Raw genomic sequence first — 25240 nt, 5'->3', positions numbered from 1 at the left:
TTATAATTATAATAAAATTATATTATAATAACAATAATATAAGCACAATAACCAAAAACGTTATATAGTTTAATAACTGTTTCGGAAGAAACAAAAATCGCTATTTCTCATCGACGATCATTTTAAAACTTATACTTCAGCCTTCACTTTTGCTTACTTCGATAATCAAGTTAACGTAATTACCGCTAACCGTATGTGTGCGACAGTGTAACTTTATAATTTATGAATTAAGTCGTCGGGACCACACATTACGATTGTGACTATACTTATGACGAGATAACTTTGTAAACATTTCTTTGGAAAGAGGTAGATCAGTGTGAATGTGTGGACATATATCCCCAGGTACTCCTCCTACCGCTAATCCCTATTTACTCGCCAATGCGAAGAACTAAATTCACATATACATATATGTATGTATGATGGTGCTAACTAAACTGACTCCACTAAAAAAGTAGTACCTGACTGATTAATCCTAAATACATTTAATGACAACAGGACAATAAATAAATAAATAAATACGCGAATAATTACCTCAATGATTAAATAAATAAATCGGTTAATTTATATACCAAAATAGATTTATTTAAATATATAAATGGATTAATTGAAATAAATAAATAAACACCTATATCAACAATCTCCTAAGTAAACACAACACTGTCTAACTAAATAAATTAATAAAATAAATACATAAATAAATATTTAAAACATGTGTACAAAGAGGGCATAAACTAAGAAGTTTATTTATTATTTAATAATCATATAAGGATGAATTTAAAAAAAGCAGCGTGACCGTTGTTTCAGGGTTACGAACTAGTTCCGTACAAGCCGCAAAGAAGCGTGAGAAATAAAAAGTTCAAGCAAAATATAAAAAAACATTCGGGGTTCTGAAATTCAACAAAAGCAAGTATTTAGAATAGACCAGTCAGGTAGAAAATTGATTCACTTATCGGATAAAATTATGTGGGCATGGCTAAATGTTCTATATAGCTGGGAATATTCGACGGAAGAAAGAATAATCAGGAATTAGTCGTAATAACCGGTTGACAACAATGATTACCGGCAACACTAATTCTCATACCCTAGGGAAAAGGATATTATAGAATTGAGAAAATGGTTGTCGTCCCAGGCTCCGTAGGTATCAGGATCGAGATAAATATATACAAGATACTAATAAAATACATGAATATGTCTAAAACATATCAATTTGAGAAAAGTTCTTTATAAATTACGTTGTATCTTCATATCAAATTAACGGAATAGGGTATACAAAGGTCTATGCGCGCATCATGTCTTAAAATACCAGGGACATTGCGACTGTTTTTTCGTTGAACTATTTTGTTTAAACCTTGTTTTAGTCAAAATACAATAAAAGCAATGACTAAAAACTAGCCAGCTAAGTAGAAAATTATTCATTAATCGGATAAAATTATGTGGACATGCTGGAAAGTTCTATCTAGCTAGTAATATTCCACGGAAGATAAAAAACGAGGAATATGTAAAATAGAACGTGAGCTTGTCAGTATATTTACGGTATATTTGTTTAGTAAGACGGTATGTTTCGGTATATTTCTGAGGGTCGGACCGTATAATTTTTAACGATAAATCCGCGGTCACACTGATGGGAAATAAAAATAAAAACACATTCGGCGTTTTGTTCAAATACCTTTAAATTAATATGAAATAGCAATGTAATAGTAAATGTATGTCGGTTACTCGTGGAAAAGGGGTATTTGCACACAGCTAACCGGTGTAGGCTGACTTATCTGCCCCCTTCGTGTTGTTCGCCTTATCAAACAGACATTATTCATTGTGCGCTTAAATAGAATCCCCCATAGTGTACATATGTACACGGTAAATACATATTTGTACATACATTTGTGTTTGCCATAACAAAAATTGCATATTCAAATATTTCCGTCCCTGCAGTGCGTCGAATTGATTGCGTGAAAATTGAAGCCAAACAACGGCAGCGCCGCACCAGTTGCTTCTCCGATTCCAAGTTGATATGCCCTCCGGGTCCCGCTTGCGCCTATACTACCGACGGACAGAGTTCGCCGGGCCAGGTCTTTTGAATTCTTGTGAGTAAAATTTATTTCGTAAAGTTAGGCATTGGTTTAATTGTATAGTACCTGCATCATAGCATAACCTTTGATCTTGGAATCAATCCCTATCGGCATCCCGGTAAATACAGTTCCGTGATTAGGGAAGGGAACTGTAGGGACGCACACTGTATTTATGATTCATTATTACCAATCGTTCTAAGAACACCCCCTAAAAATAGTCTGAAAAGTAAAAAGAATTGATAAAGAAATGTTAAATCTCGACAGTTCTCTCTAAAAGCGGCGATAAGATTGTTTCGACTGTTCCCCCAAACACCTGGATACGATTCTTCTGCACAGTCTCCCCCTACTGTTTACCTTTGATAAAAAAAAAGAAGAAAAATACAAAATGTTAAACTCTGGCCCATGAGGGGATCGAACCCGCGACCTTCGCGTTATTAGCACGACGCTCTAACCAACTGAGCTAATGGGCCACGGCGACTCGGTCCGCCAAAAGGCAACTTGATGGGAGCTGCAGAGTAAAGTGTATTTCTAGAGCCCACTTGCATATGCATATCATTCCATATACTACTCGAAAAAAAAGAACGATTTGTTTAATTTTAGGGGTATTCCCCTTTGTATTACTCTCCAAGTTATTTCCGAGTGCTTCCAGATTAACATATGCATGTATTTCTGGCATACACTAGAATATGTAAGAGTATACGTATGGCACTTCATGGTCCACTTTCACTTCGGCCAAGAGCCGAAGCGGTTCGTGGGGCGACGCAGTCGTTGGAGGCAACTTTGTGCCTTTGCCTGTGGAGGATCCGCAGTTGCTTTTTGACTTCAGTGCGGCTTGGTCCTGTTTCCGCTTTGTCGCCGCAGACAAGACCCAACACTTTGCCTTTTCCGTGTGAATTTTGTTGAAAGCTGCGGAAGTCGTGGCCCATCCACATCCGTACCTGAACTAAAGCATGCGAGGAGTGTAATTGGAGAGGACTAAACGCTTTATTTATGGCTGCAGTTGACCATTTTGTAGGGCTAGTGCCGCTAACAAGAAGTTCAATAATCTGAAGGTTCTCCCCCTGACGTGTTTTTTAATTATTTAGACTGCCACTCGCAACGGGGTCGCGACAGATTTATTAGAGCTTTCGTTGCAACTGCTTAAGCGCGTGTGTACATATATCTGTCCAGAAAAGGGACCAACAAGGCAATAGCTCCGATGTTTAAGCTAAGTAGCCGTCCCTTGGCTTTTGAGTTTTAAGGCAGCGGCACTCAAAAATTGATATTTTGTGTGTCCCCCGCTCCAATGGTCTGTCTCCTAATGCATGTGCGTGACAAGGAAACGCTTTTAAATGCCACAAATGCAATGAATTTTTGATGCTTTCTAACAGTTGAAAGTATTTCGACTACTTGCCAGCCATTTCGGCATACGAGGCGACGTTTGGGCTCCCCCTAAAAATTACCCATTGCCGGATTGCCGGATTGCTGGATGGCAGGGCAGCAGTTGTTTTGGTTCTCAACACCTGTCTGAGTCAAGGTTGGACGGGGAGGCGAGTCGGAAGGCAATTGCCAAAGGATTTTGATTTGTATTTGGATGTGAAAGCGGAACATCCCACCCGGACTGGGACCCACCGCGGCGCATCAAGGGTTTGAGCGATTCGCCTTACATAAGCAAGCGATGTAAAAATCGAGTCCCGGGAGACTGTGGATCAAAGTGCCTTTATTGATGGATCCAAACACAAACCGAGTGCCTATCAGTACACGGACTGAGCCTTAAACCAGTGCCTTTGGAATTATACGGAACAAGCAACCAAATACATACACAACTGAGATGTCGGGGAGGAGCTATCAGCGCCAGAGCCTGGAACTGCGTAGTCCTGACAACAGCTCGCTGGACGATGTAGCGGACAGCCGTTTTCGGAATATGCTCGGCTCCAGCGCCAGCGCCAGCCAGACACGTCGCCAGCAGCGGGTGGCCCAGCACCGCCAGGAGTCGTGGTTCCGTCACTCCATGCCGCCGGCCGTCAACCGAGACTTCGAGTCCCTGGAGCATCTGACGCCCAAGACCAGCTGCGGCCTGGACGAGCAGTTGGCCGCCTCCGTCTCGACCAGCGTCCACAGCGGTGGGAGCTCCACGCTCTGCGGCAGTCGGGGCGGGAATACGAATACGGACCACTTCAGCATCCATCTGAACAGTGCCAACAGCAACCTGGGATTCATAGACTCCGACACCCCCAACACGCCGATCACTCCTCCCAGATCGACCTCGACCTCCCTCTGCGGTGGCCTGCAGCCGCCCGCATCCGTCTCCACCTCTGTAGCCGGCACGCTCTCATCTCGCCAAGGCGCCGCCGGGCTACCGCAGAGCTCCCATCGCAGTCGTAAGGACTCCAAGGGGTCCATCCTCTCCAGACAGAGCCTGGCTCAGCGTGGCCTGCGAATGACAACCTCATTTCTACGCAGGAAACGGAAGGAGTACGAAGGTGAGTACGGTAACTGGTCTTTTATTCTGCCTCATGCCCTGTCCAAGATGTGGCAATAAGCATCCCATTTTGTCGCGACATTCGACGGATCAATACAGACGACGACCTGAAGTCTGGCCTTTGGTGGGGTGTTGTTGTCGTGCGGGAGTCCGGATAGAGTCTCTGTCAGAAAACCAGAGGAGGAGAGGCCTCTAAAAATTTAAGTATTTAAACATGTTTTCCTTCTACGGCTCTCCACTTATTTTTAAGACCCTCCCTCCCTACCACAAAGCGCAGTCCCCCGCTTCTGGGCAGACTGACCTAGATTCCTTTTATACTACCGCAGAAATCACGCCACCCTACCCCACCCCACCCCACAGGATCCACACATCCTGTCGCACGTTTGGCCATTTGTGTGTGTGCATCGTGACAGAGGCAGAAGTCGTTTGGTGAACAGTTAAATGAGCGAAAAAGTCATGCGAGTTGCATTTAAGAAGAGATTTTATTCTACTATACTGTCTTTTGGGCTGCCAGCAGCCATTCCCTGAGGGCTGCCACATCGGCAAAGACTCCCGGATAGTTGGCAAGGGCGCACTGGCGGCCCCAGGACACAACGCCAACAAGAACGCCGCCGGAGACCAAGGGGCCGCCGGAATCACCCTGGCAGGCATCCTTGTTGGCTGCTGCCGCACAAATCATGGTCTCCCGGATGGTGCCTCCGTATCCGTACGTGGAGCTGCCGCACTCCGACCGGCCGACAATGCGCGTGTCGATGTACAGCAGCTGGGCGGAGCTGGATCCCGAGTACGAGGTCGATCCCCAGCCGGAGATGCTCGCCGCTGCTCCATGGACGGGCGCGGAGGCGGCCAGCGCGATGGCCTTGATCGTTGAGCTCAATGTGAGCTTGGTCTTCAGGCGAATCACTCCGATGTCGTTCATCCTCGAGCTGGCGTTGTATTCCTCGTGCACCTGGAAGGCGGCCACCTGGACGAGGGACCCGCCCAGGTTCTTGTAGCTGGTGCCGGCTCGCACCTTGAGGACGGAGGCCGTGACCGGGGACAGTAGGCAGTGGGCGGCGGTCACGATGATGGTGTTGCTAAGGATGGATCCGCCGCAGTAGTGGGAGCCCGACCGCTGCAGCGATACCTGCCAGGGATGGTCTGCAATGGTGGTCTTCGTTCCACCCACGATCCTGCCGCTGAGCGGGGCCTGTGGCTCCAGGCCCGAGGGTAGCGCAGCCCCATATGAGGAGGCCAGTAGGGCTAGGAGGGTGGCGATTGGGAGGAACATTTCTCTGGAACTCTCTTTAGCTTTCGGTGGCTAAGTGACGACCAAGGCGGGCCTTATATAGTAGTAGCTGCCCAGCGATTACGGCTATGGCCCAGGCATGTGGCTTTATGAGCAGGAGGCCATATATCAAACCCAATACGACCGCAAATAACTGATTGCGGTGCTAACCCCCTCTTCTAACTTGCAGGTGATTGCTGCCATCAGTCAGCAATTGTCTCCTGTCTCTTCCCTATGGGTGCTTTAAATTTCTAAATGACTATTGATTTCCCGGTTTGGGAGCCGGGCATCGGAAGGCGGAGAGAGTGTGTGCCTGTTTGACGTAGGTCAGTGGCCCTGGGACCAGTGCAGTGTCCTTATCAGCTGGCTGTGCTTATGCGCCTTAAAAGGGCCATAATGCTCGTACTTAGCCCACGGATTGATTGGGCCTTACCAATTGTAAATATTTCGCTGCCGATAGAAGGCCAGAAGGGGGCCCAAACAGCCAAGTCGTTGTAAATTGTCTTTGTTTCCCTCCTCTAAAAATATTTATTTGCAGAAAGCACAAACAACCTGCGTGCTTGGTAATACCCAAAACATTTTGATGCAATGCCGAATAGCGGCTAAAGCTATTTTAGATGAAATATATAGATTATTGTGTGTATCGCATATACCCTGTCCTGTCCATAATAAAGTGCAAAATATGGGGCACAGAGACACGTTTGTTTTCCAATTAGGTTAAAAGTGTCACGTCGCCAATTTCCAACATCCGTTACCGTTTCCGCATCCGCTTCTTTCTGTTTGATTTTCGGAGTGTCGTAAATGGCCCTGGGAGAAGTTATAAATTGCCCTCGCTGAAGCGCCGCTTTGGTATCTCCACCCCACTCAGTTGCTACACAAAATACATACACGAGTGTGTGCATAATCCACAATTACTATTAGATCTGATAATGGAACAACTTCGCGCTTACCAAGTTCTCGTCTGGGAGCAGGATCGTCTTTTCCAGCTGCATCTTCATGTTGTCTGAGTAGGTGTAGTACTCAACGACGCGCTTGAAGGTGACGTGCTTCTTTGGCTTCTTGGTCGACATCCCGTCCCCGCTCGAGCCAGCATCCCTTAGGATTAGAATGGGCTTGAGTAAATCTTTCGGCGTCTCTAGGTGAGTCATAATAATTTCTAGAAAAATATGATACTTATTTTTAATGTAGACAGTAGAGAACTTCCAAGAGAAATATTCAAAATGAATGCTTTGCCATGGGTATGTTTATCACATAAGAAGCAAAAAATATTTGTCAGAAGTGGGATTCGAACCCACGCCCTCAGAGAGGACCAGAACGCTCAACACTTTCGTTCAGAAAGCAAGATTTCAATACCTTGAGTCTGGCGCCTTAGACCGCTCGGCCATCCTGACACTTGGATTGGTCATTGCTAAAAAAGCTCCGTTAAATAATAATAAATATTCTCATGAAACTTCATTTATTTCAGTGTGTTCTGCGAAAGTGCTGGCATTTTCGTTGTAAATCAGAACGCCCATAAATTCCAACATCAATAAAATTTCTTTTCACATAGAACAGCCCATTTCTAAACCATAAATTTTATACCCGAGCACTTAGAACTAATTTCCCCGATAAGATCCCGCAATAAACCGTTTAAATAGATTGAAAACTGACATTAAGATATGCCATACGCTTATACAATATGGCAATATGTCTGCTTGCCCCGAGGTTGGGTAATTCAATCATCCTTGATGGCAAATTGAATTGACATTTCACTTGGCTGTCTTGCAAGGAATTGACACGTGAGATCATCCATCGCTGTCTCCCATGACATCATCGCTGCTGTTGGGTTGGTTGCCCATTACATGGTATCCCTATGTGCACGGCATGAGATAACATAATTGCGCACAACCTCTAACGGGCTTAGCTTATCTGGCTCCGTATTAATCGCATCCAGGCAAACGGTCGAACCTTATACCGTATACACAACTTTTTAATTTCTAGAGTGCTGTGAAAAACAGATTAAAAAAAAGAAAAAAGTATTTTCTGGCCCATGAGGGGATCGAACCCGCGACCTTCGCGTTATTAGCACGACGCTCTAACCAGCTGAGCTAATGGGCCACATGTCTCATGCTCGCCAAAAGTTAAATCAGAGCCTGAGTCTGATTGGACGCTAAAGTGGACTGCTTGCGCAGTAAATTCTGTAGCACGAAATTTTCTCAGAACGAGAACTGTTCGACGGTATTTTGTGTTATACAACATTTAACGTTGCTGGCACAAATGCGGTATGTGACACGGAATCAGCATATGTCAGGATGGCCGAGCGGTCTAAGGCGCCAGACTCAAGGTGTTTGAAATCTTGCTTTCTGAACGAAAGTGTTGAGCGTTCTGGTCCTCTCTGAGGGCGTGGGTTCGAATCCCACTTCTGACAAACTTTTTTTGTTTTTTGCTGTTGTTTTTTTTACATTCGATAAATTAATAGATTAAATTATTTTTGTCTGTGGCATTATTTAGTATTTGAGCAGTGGAAATGCTTCACCGTTATGAACTAGCTATTGTGCTAAGATTGTGATTTTAATAAATCCGCATCTGTCCAACAAGGCCCATTAGCTCAGCTGGTTAGAGCGTCGTGCTAATAACGCGAAGGCCGCGGGTTCGATCCCCCCATGGGCCATGATGACTTTTTTTCTCTTTTCTACCCTTATTTTCTCTTTGCACAATATTTTAATGGGTGCTGATGGAAAATGATGATAATAATTCGGCCTGGGCTTGGTCTGTCCCGTCATTCTCATCATTTGTCAGTCGACTTTTCATTGCTTGACAGCAAAACAGTCTGTTTGTCTGCTTTAGATGTCTGATAAAAAAGCTTTTTTGTTTAGACTAATTACTAATTGTACCTATGTCGGCGGTACACATTGTACATGCCCGCGTATGTAAATCAGTGACCACTAGCAATGAAATGAAACAATTTCGCGTAGAGTAAAATTGATTTCTACTCTTTGCGGTCTGGCAACTCTGTCACGCCAACCGGTAAGAGCTTACTTTTGCCAGTCGAACCTTGTATACCCTCGAAGTTCGACGACCAATAAAATCCCCGGCTTCAACTAATAACTCTATCTATCTCTCGGCATTTCCATACAAAATTGTCCACCATACCAAACAAATATTAAAATGCAATAAAAAGAGATATATTTTCAAAATTTATTGAATGTTAGCTAATTTAGCCCATTGACATAAAATTGCAATAACTTTCCCTATAAAAAAGATTATTATTGATAAAAGTTTTTTCTCAATGAATCAAAAAATCGCATAAAATAGTAACGTAACATCACGTATTTTAATTTATATACTTAAATCCAAAATTGTATTCAAACTTGAAGCTTTTCACTATTTTTTTAAGATTTTGTCGTACGCCGGAATGGACATGCCCATATATGAATATCTATTTATCGTAGAGATGCCGGTAAAACTGAGAGCATAGTTAAGATATATTATACACATGATACTATACTCGAATAAAGTATTCTTTGTGTTACAAACATCTGCCCAACAATATAATACCCTCTTTGAGGGTACACAAATCGCCTCTCTCCCACACGCAAACACTTGATGCCCAGTGCGACATTTGCTCAGTTGCTTTCGGAGCTCCAAGAAAAACGTTTGTGCGCCAGGTGGGACGGGACTTGTGTATGGGACCGGTTAACGAGGTCGACGTGTTAAATAAACGCGAGATAAAATTGTAAGCCAAGTAAATAAACTGGATGCCAATTCTACATTTAACTTGGTTTTCGGGGTGATCACAGTGCGTACCGTCCGTCTGGCCTGGTATCAGATGCCTGAGAATGGCTGGATATTAGATATTAGGGAGTGTATGAAAAATACTCGTGCAGAGAAAACAACACCTAATAAAGGTCATTTGTAATTATATTTGATTGGACGTTTGTTGCATGGACATGGAAACAAGAAATAGCATTCTATGTATAAGAGTAGAGTGCTGTGCTCCGTGAATTTATGGTGGGATTTTCATACGCCGCGCGGCCCCAAACGAAGAGAAACAGCTGTGCCAGAGCATACAATTTGTAGAATCCATGGAATTGTCAAGCAACTCGGCTCTCCCTCTCTCTCTCTCTCTCTCTCTCTCTCTCTCTCTCTCTGTCTCTCTCTTTCTTTCTGTGTACCCCTCTCATATGAGTGCCAATTCGCATAGAAAGTGGTTTTTAATTCGCTTTCAAGCCGTTATTAACTCTCGAAATCCTCTCTCGCCGTCTGCCAATGTTGTAATTGTTGTAACTGCTGCACGATCGCTCTCTTTGGCAATCGGAGCCACTCCTATGCTCTTGAACAGGTGGAACGAACTTGAGATACCCCTTTCCCCGAGGGAGTTGACTGTTCACAGATGATGCCGACTCGAAAGATGAACTCTCACATCACCTTTTCGTGAGTCAGTCGTGGGGTTCGTCATCGTTATAATGTGGTATTTCAAAAAAGTTAATACACAGCTGATTTTCGCTGATCGGATGCCAAAACTGTGCCGCACTGCCACCGCATATACATATGTAGAATGTTGTTTCTTTTAATAATTTTCGTCACTTTTGCTTTCATTTGCCAAATGCAAATTAATAAATATAGAGCGAAAGAACATCACATCACATATTCATTGTTTGCTAACTCGAATGTGGGATTCGAAAAATTAGTCACACAACTATTGACATTCCACTCCCACTTACATAAGAACAAACAGTACTTATATTTTACTATGACTGCACTGTGGGAATATGTACAGTAACTCTCCTCCAAACGGACAAAGAGTTCCCCTGTACATATGTACACATGGAAATCCATGGGTAGGAATGCTCCATTGGGGGCCTAACAAACGATTTATTCCGCCGCTTAGTGGTGACATCGAAATGTGTATTTCCCCTCTAATGTTGGTCGATTGCCAATAATTTCTATCGATTTGATTTCAAAATGTCTGTGGACGTCTTTGTTGAACTGTCGCAGTTCTGACTTCACCGAATCGGTGACATAGACAAGTATTCCCTCTGTATCTTTAGGTGCGACGGATGTGTGTGTTTACCTTTGTTATTGTCCCCCCACGCCATCGGATAATAAATACGATTCATTCTAGTATTCGTATGAACTGCTTCTGTTGTTGTCATGTTTTACTTGGAGGGGTATACGTACGTGTACGTCGTTTGCTTGATGTGGCTGAGGGGTAATTATCACCTGTTTGCATTCGGCTCGACTGAGTCTTTTCTTGCGAGTTAGCAACCGATTGCCCATACAAAAGTCCGTGTGCACTCGTTGGAGCGACCTTTTCCAGTTGAGAAGCAGTTAAAAGTCCCAGATTTGGTTCTACTAGTACATATGTACATGTATGTATATGAAATCCACAAATAAGTAAATACGATTGGAATGAATCCAAAATACTTATTCCTGTGTTTGATGCTGGTATTTTTAGAGCGCGTCGTAGCTGGGGGAATAAATTTGAATAGCGTCGTGAATATGCAAACATATGTACATACAATAAACGTACATACATATGTACATTTGTGGGCCCACACAATACAGATCCATGCGCCTATCTGCCCGAACGATGGACCGACTATTTACGTCGGACTCCATAGAAAACAGACCAATTTTCGCTGAGGAGCATCCATTAGGTGGAAACTTTGCTAATAAATATTTATGGCCAATTTCCCGTTAACCACTGAGACCTAATATGCAATTACCCGCCTGGGCATAGCCATGGCTGAGCAGCCCAGCCCCAGGTGGACATATCAAGGACCCCCGCACAGTGTTTGTGGGTGCTGGGGAGTGCAGGACCGGACACTTGTAAGAAACTGGAACAATCGATAAGCTACTCACTCACATTGGCATTTGCCAACTCAAGTGTATTCCGTTTGCCAAAGGAATCCAATCGGATCGGAGCTAATGGCAATGGCACTGCACTCCTCCTGCGCTCTCCTGGTGACCATTTCAAAGCCTTTTGAGTGTCATGTTTCGGCTCATACGTGAGTATGTTTCGGGCAACGAGTAATGACCACACAGTTATTGCCGGAAAACACGTAAGGTAACACAGTGCACGCAAATAGAATTTCTTTCGTTCCTGTCAATCGGTCTGAATGGAACGGAGCAGACAAACCGAGAAAGTTTCGTTGACTTCCGCTTTCGCAGACGAGGTCGATGTTCCCTAGTCAGTCCCTCAAACCATAGTACGAGTGGTTAATTATTTTCATGGATCTATCTATGGGTTTGTCTAGCGTGTTTACCATCCAGGAGTTTGACCAGTTGCCGCCTTTAATTATTTCCACGTTTCGTTTCGGGCGTACAGGGCGTTTCGGTTAGGGTCGATATATTGTAGCCAAAGTGGGCAGCGGAGTGGAGCGTTCACTGTACAGGAAAATATGGCACTTAGCGCTGTGTGAAATGTCGGCATTGTCCTGCCAATGTCGCGCACTTGGAGACCGAGTTGTTTACCATTCTAGATGGCTAGCGGGGTTGTGTGCTTGCTCACAATAGTACTATACACTCGGCAATAGAATGGAAAAGCCATGTTCTGGCCAGCAAATCAATACCGTAAAAGCAGTAATCAGCGCAGCAACCTTTGAAAATCAAATATATCAAATATACACACAGTTAATATCTGAACCAATCAAAGTGACATAAACGTAAAACCAAAAGTGCAGTGAAACCTACGAAAACTAATGAAATAAATTCACATCGCATTAGATCCGAATAGTGTACTTAATGGGTGTTCGACAACCATGTTAACATGGCAGATCGCAGAAAGAATGAGAGCGACAGCATCGCTAGGACACGGAGCAGCAGCTCAGCACAGGACGGAGGAGTCGGCCATAATGGCAACGGACAGAGCCGGGGACAGCAGCAGCAACAGCAGGAGGCAGCTGGGAGCAGGACTCATCCGGCTGCGACACCCGCCCAAGCCAGCGTCGATCTGTGGAGCCTGCCGGAGCGGGTGCAGAGTTGGATTGCCAGCAGCGTGCGCTGGCTGAGGGGGGAAGCGATGCGGAGGACAGCATCCACGGGACCATCGAACATGGGAATCTCCGCCGAGGGAGGCGACAGACCGCCCCCTGGTGGGGAGGACGGCGGAAGGCCTCCTGCGGAGCATGAACCGTCCGCCGAGGGAAACACCCCAACTACCTCGCCGTCGCGGATAGGCGAGAACGCGAGTGTGGTCGATCGGTCGGAGACCGATGCCAGCATCAATCACAGCCGCCTGACTGCCTCGTTCCGGGTGGGGAACAAGTTCACCACCTACCTATTGGATAAAACCGGCATAAGAAGGAACTTACGTAAAGGTGCTTTTCATTTTCTTATATCATATACAGCCATTTAAAACTTAGTTCCTTTCCTTCGGTCACAAATATGTATGCATACGGGTACGGGTACGGGTACATTTACGAGGCTTTGGAATAACGAGTCCTAAGATTTCTTTTATTTGTTTCGATTCTTTTATGGGATATTCCTGAGCAACTCTGGCGGAAAGAAGGCTGTTTCCGTCCGTAGAAACACCGAATTGTTGCCCTTTTTGTTTTCCGTATGCAGGACAGCTTTTGAGGGTAGTTTAAAAAATGTACCCAAATTCTTTAGTAAAGAAAGGTAATAAGAATAGATGCAAAGTGGAATCCCGATGGCTGGAGATTAATATTGGTGTCATAAATAATATTACTCATGAAGAATATGCCGGTGTAATGGAAAATCTTGTATATAGCCCCAAAATCAAAATCTATCAAACAATTTTGTTTCCAGCACACTGCAATTTCGTTAGATTTTTAGTTTTGCTAGCGAATATTTCTTTACTACGATTGTTTTTTATACCCGATACTCAAATTGAGTATTAGATTTGTGGTCAAAGTGGATGTGTGTAACGTCCAGAAGGAATCGTTTCCGACCCCATAAAGTATATATATTCTTGATCAGCATCAATAGCCGAGTCGATTGAGCCATGTCTGTCTGTCCGTCTGTCCGTCTGTCCGTCCCCTTCAGCGCCTAGTGCTCAAAGACTATAAGAGCTAGAGCAACGATGTTTTGTATCCAGACTTCTGTGATATGTCACTGCTACAAAAATATTTCAAAACTTCGCCTTGCCCACTTCCGCCCCCACAAAGGACGAAAATCTGTGGCATCCACATTTTTAAAGATACGATAAAACCAAAAACGCAGAATCGTAGAGGATGACTATATGTTTTAGAATGTAAGATCTCAACCAGATCGTATAATTATTATAGCCAGAATCAAGAAAACAATTTCATTCTTTCTCGCTCTGTCTCTCTCTAACACACAGGTTTCATGGTCGGTTTTGCCAATTGCAAAATATGAGTTCAAGGATCTCAGAACCTATAAGAGCCAGAGCAACCAAATTTGGTATCCACACTCCTGTGATATCGGACCTTGACCTTTTCGTGTCCAAATTTCGCCACACCCCCTTCCGCCCCCCCAAAGGACGAAAATCTGGGGCATCCACAAATCTCAGAGATTATTAAGGCTAGAGTAACCAAATTTGGTGTCCGCACTTCTGTTAGATCTCACTATAAAACGTATATCTCAGAATTTCGCCCCACCCCCTTCCGCCCCCACAAAGGACGAAAATCTGTTGCATCCACAATATTGCACATTCGAGAAAACTAAAAACGCAGAATCATAGATAACGACCATATCTATCAGATTGCTGAATCTGGACCAGATCAGATAATTTTTATAGCCAAAAGGAACAAATCAATTTGCACTGGCTACGCAGCGCCCGACGTCACGCTCAGACTGATTTTCTGTCTCTCTCTTTGTCGTGTCGTTTAATATTAGCGGCGTCTGCCGGAGGAGAGCCATACTGACTTAGTATCGGGTATAACTGTAGAGTTGCGGTGTCCGCAGCAACTCACAACGTTCCACCTCGTTTCATTTATTTTCCTTTGTTTTCTTTTGTTGCTGTTGCAGCTTAAAGCTTTCGATTAACAGCGCCGGCGCTCTTTCTTTCCCTCCCTCTTGGATTCTCTCGTTTTGTTTTGCTAAGAGTATTCGCTTTCGCTTTTGTATTTGCATCTGCACCTCTCCATCCATTCTCGGACTGCCAGTCCCACCCTTAACTGCACACGCATGGCGCATCTTCGGGCGTATCCATTCCCAATGTGTTCGGGAGGTGTGTTTTGGGGGTGGTGTTGGGGGTGGCTTCCTGGCACAATAACCTGAAGCCGAAGCGAGCTCCTCCTCTCCTCGTCACCCCTTTTAAGAGTATCGTTGTCCTTTTGCAGCCCTGCCCCAACGGCACACATTCCGTCGTGGAATTTCAGTCGCAGGAGAGAAGCACATCGGAAAAGTTCTCAGAAAAATACTGCTCGTGAATTTCATTCGCGCATCTGTGTTTTTGTTTGTCTGTGTGTATTAACAGGATAACAGTTTAAGTGTAACTGTGCTTTTTTTCGACACCACCGCTCCAGAAACCACAACTTCCACAGAATCAGACTCTAGGAACATAGCTCCAATAAAGCCAAGCCGATAATAATCCGATAATGCTCGGCCATCACGTGCTCTATCTCATCCGAGGTGTGACAAATCGATACCGTTAGACGGTGCCCATAACATGTTACGCACCTTGTTGCCAGGCGATGGTGAAGGACCAACAACAGTACTAAGAAACCAAAAGTGAAGAGCAATAGAATCGAATCGAACCGAATCGCCTGCACCAGAAGCGGAATCCAGTTGATTTGAAATAAAAACACGAATTCGAATGCAAAGTGACCGAGCGGAGCGCAGGCGTCAGATTTTCTTTTAGCGCGAACGTTTACGCCCACTTGTGGCACAGCATCTCTCTGGCCAGGGGAGTAGTAGAGACCTGTCATCCTGTTTTTCTCCAAACGTCAAAACGAGTCTCCGGGCGAGAGCATCGCCTTCGTGCCCGTCGGTGAGTGCGATTCGGGATCCGAAGAACTGCACGCGGCCGAGGTGGAGGAAGAAGAGACGCTGGAGTCGAGTGGCGCCAACGCTGGCGCATCTGCGTTTGCGGATCGGCCCCGGCAAGCACCTGCCCAACACCAGCAACAGCAACAGCACCAGCACCAACGCCATTGGTACAGAATGGCCCTCCGGAATGTCTACAAGGCGCTGCGCATGCGCTGGAGCCGTAAGTGTCGTATAATCCTAGTAAGCTCTGGAAACTCAATCATTTCTATACGGGATCTCGAAATTGCTGCTCTTTGAAACGATAGCACCATGTTTGTGAGCTGCCCTCCGCCGAATCCCGCGAAGCACCTGGTCGAGAGTCTCAGGCGTGCTCGCATTATCCCGGATGTGCTGACCTGCGAGCCGCAGGCAGTCATTCAGGTGCTGTACCCTTGCGACATCGAGGTGCAGCCAGGCATCACCATTTCAGTCGATGAGGCGGTCAAAGAGCCTATCATTCGATGGAAATCGGAGGCGAGCAAGTTTTACACCTTTGTGATGATCGACCTGGACATGCCAAAGGCCAAGGGCCATTACCTGCTCTGGCTGGTGGGCAACATCCCCGGATGCGATGTGGTGCGGGGGGAGAGGATTGTGGCCTACATGGACAAGCGCTCGTCGGAGGGCAAGGAACTCCATCGCAGTCTCTTCCTGGCCTACCGGCAGTACCTCGAGTTGGACTTCGACGAGCCGTACCTGACGGCCGCCGACACGGAGGGACGTGCCCACTTCGATGTGAATGGGTTCGCGAAGAAGTACGCCTTGGGTAGTCCCATTGCCGCGAATTTCTTTGTGGCCAAGTGGGAATGGGCTTGGAATTGGACTGCCGATTAATTTTGTTTAAAAAATAAACCAATGAGCAATTTATAAATAGATATTATAGTTTTTATAAAATACTTATTCCTCGAACATTTGCCGCCTGCTTTCAGATGATGAGGACATCACCTCGTCCGCCGGCTACGATGCAGAGGATGGAGAGCGGCGTGTCATAATCCTAAATGGCGCCCAGCCCGTAAAGTACTGCAACAATCGTATATCGACGGCCAAGTACAAGTAAGCATTCCGCTATCAATTAATGAGATTGATTAGAAACGATACTAACTGATTGATTTGTATCTGTTTCATCTGCAGCTTCATCAGCTTTCTGCCCTCGTTCCTGTTCGAACAGTTCCGACGGTACTCGAACTGTTTTTTCCTGCTAATCGCATTGCTGCAGCAAATCCCAGATGTATCGCCCACGGGTCGCTACACCACTCTGGTGCCCCTGATGTTCATCCTATCTGTCAGCGCCATCAAGGAGATAATCGAAGATGTGGTAAGTATTTGTCAGCCGAGGGCTTACTTTGCATACGAGGCTCATACGGTTTTTTTCCCCATCCACAGAAGCGCCATCGCGCTGATAATGAGATCAATCATCGACACATCGAGCGGCTAGAGAACGGCACCTGGTCGACAGTCCGGTGGGCGGAGCTGACCGTGGGGGACATTATAAAAGTGTCGATAAACACATTCTTCCCCGCGGACCTAATTATCTTATCGTCCAGGTAAGCGTGAGCGCCAGCACACTCCATTGTGGCCATATGTTGATCCCAGCCCGACCCACTTTCCAGTGAGCCCCAGGCCATGTGTTTCATTGAGACGGCCAATCTGGATGGGGAGACCAACCTGAAGATACGCCAGGGAGTGACTGCCACTGCGGGACTGCTGGAGACAAAGGACCTCGCAATGCTGCAGGGAAGGATCGAGTGCGAGCTGCCCAATCGGCATCTGTACGAGTTTAACGGGGTGCTAAAGGAATTCGGAAAGCAGTGAGTAGTTGTTCAATCGACTGTGTTACTGTTCCATCTTGATATCTCTATGTGTCCTTTGAAGATCCGTGTCCCTGGGCAACGATCAGGTCCTGCAGCGTGGCGCTATGTTGCGAAACACGGCCTGGGTGTTTGGGGTCGTTGTCTACTCGGGTCAGGAGACGAAGCTCATGAAGAACTCTACCTCAGCGCCGCTGAAGCGGTCCACCGTCGACAAGCTAACCAACACCCAGATCCTGATGTTGTTCATGATCCTGATCTCGCTTTGCATCACCAGTGGACTGTGCAATCTGTTCTGGACCCGGGAGCACTCGGAAACGGACTGGTATCTGGGCCTGAGCGACTTCAAGAGCTTGAGCCTCGGCTACAATCTCCTCACCTTCTTCATTCTGTACAACAACCTGATACCCATATCGCTGCAGGTCACCCTCGAGCTGGTGCGCTTCCTGCAGGCCATCTTCATCAACTACGACATCGAGATGTACCACGAGCCCTCGGACACGCCGGCCATGGCCCGCACCTCGAACCTCAACGAGGAGCTGGGCATGGTAAAGTACATATTTTCTGACAAGACGGGCACGCTCACGCAGAATGTGATGGTCTTCAAGAAGTGCTCAATAGCGGGGCATATCTATGCCCCGCAGCGCACTCCGGAGGAGTCGCTGCTGGTTCAGAACATCCTCAGACGGCACGAGTCGGCAGAAGTCATCGAGGAGTTCCTGGTGCTGCTTTCCGTCTGCCACACCGTAATACCTGAGCGAAGCGATGAGGGCATCATCTACCACGCCGCTAGTCCGGACGAACGCGCCCTGGTTGAGGGCGCCCACTTCTTTGGCTACATCTTCGACACCCGCACGCCCGAATACGTGGAGATCAATGCGCTGGGCCAGCGGCGGCGATATCAGGTACTCAATGTTCTGGAGTTCACATCGGCGCGAAAGCGCATGTCGCTGATAGTGCGGACGCCAGAGGGCAAGATCAAGCTCTTCTGCAAGGGCGCCGATTCGGTGATTTACGAACGCCTGTCCGCCCAAGATAGACAGTACCGTGACCGGACGCTGCAGCACCTCGAGGAGTTCGCATCGGAGGGTCTGCGCACACTTTGTCTGGCCGTGGCCGACATTCAGCCAGATGTGTACGAGGAGTGGCGCAACACCTACCACAAGGCAGCGACGGCGCTGCAGCACCGCGAACGCAAGCTGGAGGATGCGGCGGACTTGATTGAGATCAATCTGCGCCTACTGGGCGCCACGGCCATCGAAGATCGCTTGCAGGACGGCGTGCCGGAGACGATTGCGGCGCTGATGGATGCCGGCATCTATATTTGGGTGCTGACCGGCGACAAGCAAGAAACGGCCATAAATATAGGATACTCCTGCAGGCTGATCTCCCACACCATGGACATACTCATCCTGAACGAGGAAAGCCTCGACGTAAGCCCAAGTGTCACTTGATCAACAAATTGAAACTTATGTAATTGTTTCTCTCTCCTCAGGCAACCCGCGACGTCATCCTTCGCCACTTAGGGGAATTTAAGAGCTCGACGGCCAACGACATGAACGTGGCCCTGGTCATCGATGGCACCACACTAAAATACGCCCTGAGTTGTGATCTACGGGGCGATTTTCAGGAGCTCTGCCTACTCTGCCGCGTGGTCATCTGCTGCCGCGTGTCGCCCATGCAGAAGGCGGAGGTGGTCGAGATGGTCACCCAGAGCACCAAGGCGGTGACGCTGGCCATCGGGGACGGTGCCAACGATGTGGCCATGATACAGAAGGCAAACGTTGGCATTGGTATATCCGGCGTTGAGGGTTTGCAAGCGGCCTGCGCCTCGGACTATTCGATTGCCCAATTTCGGTACCTGCAGCGACTGCTGCTCGTGCACGGGGCTTGGAACTATGCGCGTATCAGCAAGCTGATCCTGTACAGCTTCTACAAGAATGTCTGTCTCTACGTCATCGAACTGTGGTTCGCCCTCTACTCCGGCTGGTCGGGCCAGATCCTGTTCGAGCGGTGGACCATTGGTCTCTACAATGTGGTGTTCACGGCCATGCCCCCGTTCGCCATGGGTCTGTTCGAGAAGTTCTGTACGGCCGAGACGATGCTCAAGTACCCGATGCTGTACAAGCCCTCGCAGAACGCCAAGTTGTTCAATGTGAAGGTATTTTGGATTTGGATCTTCAACGCCCTGCTGCACTCGGTGTTCCTCTTCTGGCTGCCCATGGCCGCGTACGCATCGGATACCATCTGGAGGGATGGCAAGGCCAACGACTACCTAATGATGGGCAATATGGTGTATACGGTGAGGCGCTCACACACTTCTCAATTAACCATTCGACATTAGATTGAATTTTGCATTGCATTTCGATTGCAGTATGTGATTGTGACGGTCTGCTTGAAGGCGGGCCTCATCACAAACTCCTGGACCTGGCTGACGCATATGGCCATTTGGGGCTCCATAGTGCTCTGGTTCGGCTTTGTTCTGATCTACAGTCACTGCTTTCCGACCTTCAACATCGGCAGCAACTTCCCTGGCATGGACATCATGATGCTGAGCACGCCGATGTTCTATTTGGGCCTGGTTCTGGTGCCAATCACCACCCTGCTGATCGATGTCATCTGCAAACTGTGCGTCATTGAACAACCCTACTCTTCCCCTTAATATTCGGTATATTACAATGTGTGCTTTCTCCTCTCCTGTCCGCCTTCGTTACAGGATACACAACACCGTGTTCAAAACACTCACGGAGGCAGTGCGCGAAACCGAGATTAGGCGCAACGATCTCGCCGAAGTGATGAACGAGCCTCGATCTTCGTAAGTATCGACGCCACGCTACGCCAGGCACCTCTCGTAGAGTCACGCTTTCCCTTTACAATACATATCGTACATGCATATGTATTCGTATTTAGGCTTTTGTTTGTCTCCAAACAGAGAATCAACATCTAATCGTACATACATATATTTTCAATTTGAATTGTTGCGCATTTGTTGAAACTTGAATATGTAGACCCCTCTACCTCTATCTCTACCAATTCCATTCTAACCAATCAAAGGCTTATTAAACCTACATACGTGCCTTATACTACATAAACTATATATATACATATATATCGATATGCTTCCTGTAGTGAATAGTTTGCACCAAAGTTTACAGTATCTTTAGCTCTCAGAATTACTTAGCATTTGTTTTTGGGTCATTATGCATTTGGCATTAACTTAATCTTACGCCATGCCTCATGCCTCATCCCAGTAATCGCACTGCCACTCCCACTTCCACCTCCCCAAATTGTGTTTGTTGAACTTTCGATGTAAGTTAGTGCTTATTTTCGTGCAACCAAAGTCTCTTGTTGAACATTGGTCACTAAAAATTGCTCGAACCCTATCTCAAATTGTATACAAAATATCAAAACGAAACGCAACCCAACATATAATCGACATAAGGACGCGAGGACACACACCAGTGTGCGAAACCTATAAGGAAACAAACTTAGTAATAGAGAAAAAATGTGTACATAGTCTTAGAGCTGAACCTGTTGTTAGTTATTAGTTGTTCCAGTGCAGCACAAACACTCTTTACACTGCTGATCATTCATACAATGACCTGTAACAGACCCCTAACTATACCTACAATACTATATAAACTATAGATCATACTTATACAATATAATGCACACTTAGCTGATGAAAAAAAGAGATTTTTTTTAAATTTACTTACGAGTGTATATGTATGTTTACTTAGTTGTGTACGCATTTTGTAGATCAGATCTTATTGAGCAATTTTGAATGAAATTTATATTGAAAATTGGAAATGTTTAGTGAAAACTCTTAAGGCAGCATTGCATTGCTAGCAGTGTATCATTGATTGAAATCAGCGCATTTAAAGAAACAAACACAATTTCACTGGCTCCAGTCCAGAGTGCAAAACTATCCATCAGAATCAGACTTTACTCTTACTCCCACTGTTACTCTTACCTTACCACATGGATTGTTTGTTATTCAGTGTCTTACTCAGTTTTGAGCAAGTATCTTTTGAATTGAATTTCCTAAAATGTAATCTTTTTATCCTTCTCTATCCCCCATCCATCCACAATACAATCAACTTGCAAACACTTTTGTACATCATTTTCGCTGATGGCTCCTTGATCTTCTCCTTGCAATCAATCAATCAATCAATCAATCAAACAATCAAAATCCATGCACCCATTTGCCGTCATTAGAGATTCTGGTTTTGCTTACGCCCTGGGCAAGCTATTGCGTTCCAGCTCAGTCCTCATATCCCGCCGGACATCATTCACTGGCAGCAAAGAATTCCCAGTCGGCCAGCGAGCTCCCAGCCTGAGCATAGAGCACCTGGACCTCGAAGACGACAGCGTTGGCCAGCAGCGGAGCAGAAAGAGGCGGAGCGAGGTAAGAAGGGCGCGACGGAGTGCCGGCGAGTCTGTTATGAGCAACAGCTCCACCACCTCCACTATCACTACTACGCTGCATATGTGAACAGCTGGATCAAATCAAGCGTATCAGTCGGATCAAGGCAAGGAAAAGCAAAGCAATATGTCAGTCGAATTGTCTTAATAGTGTAATATTTGTTATAGTGAATAAGTATACATAAATTCTTAAGTATGCGCTTTGAGTACCTTCTAGCAACTGTCGAATTCATATCACAACGAACATAAGTCAATGTATAATGTGTAAATTTATGGAAATGTGCGAATGCGGAATATTTATACAAACGAGTATGTGGTATTGTATGTGCTAACTATTTGCCAACTGTGATAGTGTCTGAAGAGTATATATGTACATATGTAGATGGATAGACACGCTAGGATAGACAGGATGTCAAAAGCATTCCCAACATATATTACATACATAGGTATATAGGAACATATATATAAATAATTTATAATTAATATTGTACTTAAGTATTTGGTTGTATTTTTTCCATGGCCGGATGTAGTATAATTTACAGTTTTAAGAGACGTTGTAAAAGGTTGTAAAAGTTCAGCTACTATTTGTACTTAAGTGGGTGTTCACCCCAGTTAGAGGTGCTTTGTTCAATCTTATCCAACAATCTATTATGAACTACGTATACCTCCTACCTACCTATATACATATTTACGGAATGTGATGATATTCCCAGATGATATTTATGTATGTATCAGTTTTGAATATATATTATATGCAAATGAATGTTTTTATGTATACCGCACCGTCCTTCACAGCCCGCATGCAATTTTACTAGGCCGATGATATACACTTACTCTATGGCTGTTGAATGATTTAATCTTGACTCTCATCGGATATGATATGATCCGATCTGCTCTGCACTTACGTATATTGTATTTATATTATTTTATTTTGTATTAATCAACATAACACACAACAAAGCGACTTTAACCAATCAAATCCAACCACACCCAACATCTGAAACCTGAAACCCAAGAACACACAACAATAACCAATAATCAATAATTTAATAAATCAATAAGTCAACAGCAAAATTATTTAAAATGTTTAATTGAAATTTCTATGAACATTTTCTGCGTAAATGTCTGTGTGCGCAGTACTATGTATGCCTTGGGATCGATTCTTCGGTGTAAGTAAATCGTAGATAAAACTGACATCCCATTCTCACACAACACAACACCACACCACACCGCACCAAACCACACCACCCGTACTCGTACACACATCACACTGCCGTAACATACCATACCATACCATACCATACCATACCACACAATACCATACCATTGACACCACCACAAAAGGATTCGATAGGATAGGGGGTTTTGCGGGACGAAATCAGTGGTAAACCCAATTGGGATTAGAACAGGACACCACTCAATTATATACGCGTATATTATATTCAAACACTTTATTTATGGATTTTATTGTTTACTATTTTTCGTAGTGTCAACGATTCGTTGTAATTTTTGTAAGACTCGCATCGTTTCCTTTTATTTGCCAACTCTCAAATATTAGTAGGCTCATCTCCCTTTATTATGTACTCTGCATGCCCCTACAATTTTGTACACCTGTACACACCTCGTTATTCAGTTGATCATCCTGATTTGATTATATGTATGTACTTAATGCCCAGCCCTGACCTGCCCCCCGCCAAGAGCCTCGATCTGTTTCAGCTACGTTTTCTATACAATAGAGATTGGATTGAATACTTGAATAATTGTAATGTTGTGAAAAGTAAAGTGCTAACAATTCAAAATGGAAAATCTTAGATTAACATAAACTGCAATAACTCAAAACTCAAATCCTATACAAAATTAAATCCGATACTAAACCATATCCGCCCCCGCTCAAAAAATTAACCCTACAGATTCACGGAAACTGCGAGGCTGCTACGTAATGTATTTACTCGTCGGGCCAACACGAGAGTCGAAACGGAACTAGAACTATCCCGTGAGTACAACCGAACCGCCTTTAACCACTCAGTTCCAGGAATATACCTGTACTCGTAGAACTCAGTGGAGTGGTAGGACTTGACCTGTAGGTTTTAAATCTGGTCCGAAATCTAGAAATAAATATGATTCATATATCGTATTTCTGGGATTTTTTTCCATTAGAAGGAGAATCGTTATACCGTGTACCTCAAACACACACACAAATAAACACAAAGCTCATCCACACATAACCGATTCTACACATCAAGACCTGCATTCATACATTGATGACCATGCCTATATGACGATTATTGACTGTATTATTTATGTTCTCAGATGGCTACGCTTTCTCACAGGAGGAGGGCGGAGCTGTGCCCCAGTCTATAGTTATACGTGCATATGATACCAATTTGCCAAAACCCGAAGGCAACTAGTCCCGGAGGGACGACGTTCGAATCGCTGGGCTGTACAGCTACCGCAAGGACCAGCAATGCAAAAAAATTTAATGATAACTTACCAATGTACATATTCAAATCCCAAGGGATAACATGAACATTTAAATTTGAACACACACGATTTGTACGGAAGCGATAGCGTAGCGGACATACCCATAAAAATATTACGATCAGAGCACCTGAGCAGAAGTGAGAGCAATCACTATTCTGGTAGGCCAAACATCACACTAGTAACATTTATTCTTTATGTGTCTTACATTAACCTCACAGTAATGTAACTTAAACGTCTTATAGGAACAATATTTAGTACATATACATACATACATAGGAATATTAAATATGGAACACACACATATGCGAATATCTTTGCTGTTATTTATTTTTTAAGATCGGAAAAGAGAGTGAAGAGGCCTAGAAATTCGTTCGATCATGTCATTCGTATCTGTCCTTATCCTTTGTGCTGCTTTGTGATACGGACACAGACTTGCATTCTTTTTCTAATACTAAATCTAAGTAACTAAATACTGTAAACATTTGTACCTATATAAGCATTAAATTTCAACGTTGATGATGTCTGTCGGCAAAGATCCTGTAATTTTTGGTCACTAAATCATTTATATATTTTCGTTGAAAATAAATCATATTTCTCGACAATGAGTTTGACTATTTAAAGGAGGGCGGGACAACGTCAAGTCAAAGTGAAGTGAAATCGTATATATGTATGTAGCTGTATTCGTATTTCACGAGATTTGAAACGCAATCTAGATTTCTTCTTTTCTCTACTATATATTACAAATACGCCGAGAGCTTTACAGTCCAGTTACAGTAATCACCAAAATGTGGCTTTT

General features: G+C 44.9%; 4 protein-coding genes and 5 non-coding genes across 17 annotated transcripts; 4 read left to right on the top strand and 5 right to left on the bottom strand.

The window, feature by feature from the left end:
• Window positions 1–1619: 1619 nt before the first annotated feature.
• LOC108159454 (probable phospholipid-transporting ATPase IA) lies at window positions 1620–25046 on the top strand. Of its 9 annotated transcripts, none has more exons than XM_017292750.2 (11): window positions 1620–1854; window positions 1930–2081; window positions 16660–16783; window positions 16862–17045; window positions 17114–17274; window positions 17341–17538; window positions 17603–18971; window positions 19034–19840; window positions 19913–20166; window positions 20255–20353; window positions 21757–23033. In XM_017292750.2, the coding sequence occupies exons 2-11, from the start codon at window positions 2009–2011 to the stop codon at window positions 22031–22033; spliced, it is 3546 nt and encodes a 1181-aa protein (XP_017148239.1). In that variant the 5' UTR covers window positions 1620–1854; window positions 1930–2008; the 3' UTR covers window positions 22034–23033. The 9 variants fall into 9 exon arrangements, 7 of the variants coding, with proteins under 7 accessions (XP_017148239.1, XP_017148234.1, XP_017148238.1 ...); XR_004472356.1 differs by lacking the exons at window positions 1620–1854; window positions 1930–2081 and adding an exon at window positions 3490–4528 and having other exon boundaries at window positions 21757–22409; window positions 22506–23033; XR_004472357.1 differs by lacking the exons at window positions 1620–1854; window positions 1930–2081 and adding an exon at window positions 3490–4528 and having other exon boundaries at window positions 21757–22687; window positions 22759–23033.
• Window positions 2463–2536, bottom strand: Trnai-aau. The gene has a single exon. It is a non-coding gene; the product is annotated as a tRNA-Ile (tRNA).
• On the bottom strand, window positions 4991–5835 carry LOC108159455 (trypsin alpha-3). The gene has a single exon (XM_017292753.2). The coding sequence runs from the start codon at window positions 5795–5797 to the stop codon at window positions 5018–5020; it is 780 nt and encodes a 259-aa protein (XP_017148242.1). The 5' UTR covers window positions 5798–5835; the 3' UTR covers window positions 4991–5017.
• LOC117187781 lies at window positions 6300–7000 on the bottom strand. Its single transcript, XM_033390619.1, has 2 exons — window positions 6745–7000; window positions 6300–6665 (listed from the first exon to the last, which is right to left on the bottom strand). The coding sequence occupies exons 1-2, from the start codon at window positions 6940–6942 to the stop codon at window positions 6612–6614; spliced, it is 252 nt and encodes an 83-aa protein (XP_033246510.1). The 5' UTR covers window positions 6943–7000; the 3' UTR covers window positions 6300–6611.
• Window positions 7065–7185, bottom strand: Trnal-caa. The gene is made up of 2 exons: window positions 7148–7185; window positions 7065–7109 (listed from the first exon to the last, which is right to left on the bottom strand). It is a non-coding gene; the product is annotated as a tRNA-Leu (tRNA).
• Window positions 7818–7891, bottom strand: Trnai-aau. The gene has a single exon. It is a non-coding gene; the product is annotated as a tRNA-Ile (tRNA).
• Window positions 8080–8201, top strand: Trnal-caa. Its single transcript has 2 exons — window positions 8080–8117; window positions 8157–8201. It is a non-coding gene; the product is annotated as a tRNA-Leu (tRNA).
• On the top strand, window positions 8371–8444 carry Trnai-aau. Its single transcript has one exon. It is a non-coding gene; the product is annotated as a tRNA-Ile (tRNA).
• On the top strand, window positions 15932–16616 carry LOC108159456 (putative odorant-binding protein A5). The gene has a single exon (XM_017292754.2). The coding sequence runs from the start codon at window positions 16001–16003 to the stop codon at window positions 16562–16564; it is 564 nt and encodes a 187-aa protein (XP_017148243.1). The 5' UTR covers window positions 15932–16000; the 3' UTR covers window positions 16565–16616.
• Window positions 25047–25240: the final 194 nt, after the last annotated feature.

This window comes from Drosophila miranda, chromosome 3 (genome assembly GCF_003369915.1).
Source record: "Drosophila miranda strain MSH22 chromosome 3, D.miranda_PacBio2.1, whole genome shotgun sequence".
Classification (NCBI taxonomy): Eukaryota; Metazoa; Arthropoda; class Insecta; order Diptera; family Drosophilidae; genus Drosophila; species Drosophila miranda.
This window is presented reverse-complemented; position numbering and strand designations above follow the sequence as displayed.

Coding starts and splice junctions, on each gene's coding strand:
- LOC108159454 (XM_017292745.2), top strand. CDS start 3,877: ATGTCGGGGAGGAGCTATCAGCGCCAGAGCCTGGAACTGCGTAGTCCT. Junction 17,275..17,340: donor CTAATTATCTTATCGTCCAG/GTAAGCGTGAGC, acceptor CCCACTTTCCAG/TGAGCCCCAGGCCATGTGTT. Junction 20,354..21,756: donor ATGAACGAGCCTCGATCTTC/GTAAGTATCGAC, acceptor TGCCGTCATTAG/AGATTCTGGTTTTGCTTACG.
- LOC108159455 (XM_017292753.2), bottom strand. CDS start 5,797: ATGTTCCTCCCAATCGCCACCCTCCTAGCCCTACTGGCCTCCTCATAT.
- LOC117187781 (XM_033390619.1), bottom strand. CDS start 6,942: ATGACTCACCTAGAGACGCCGAAAGATTTACTCAAGCCCATTCTAATC. Junction 6,666..6,744: donor TGCTCCCAGACGAGAACTTG/GTAAGCGCGAAG, acceptor TATTTTGTGTAG/CAACTGAGTGGGGTGGAGAT.
- LOC108159456 (XM_017292754.2), top strand. CDS start 16,001: ATGTTTGTGAGCTGCCCTCCGCCGAATCCCGCGAAGCACCTGGTCGAG.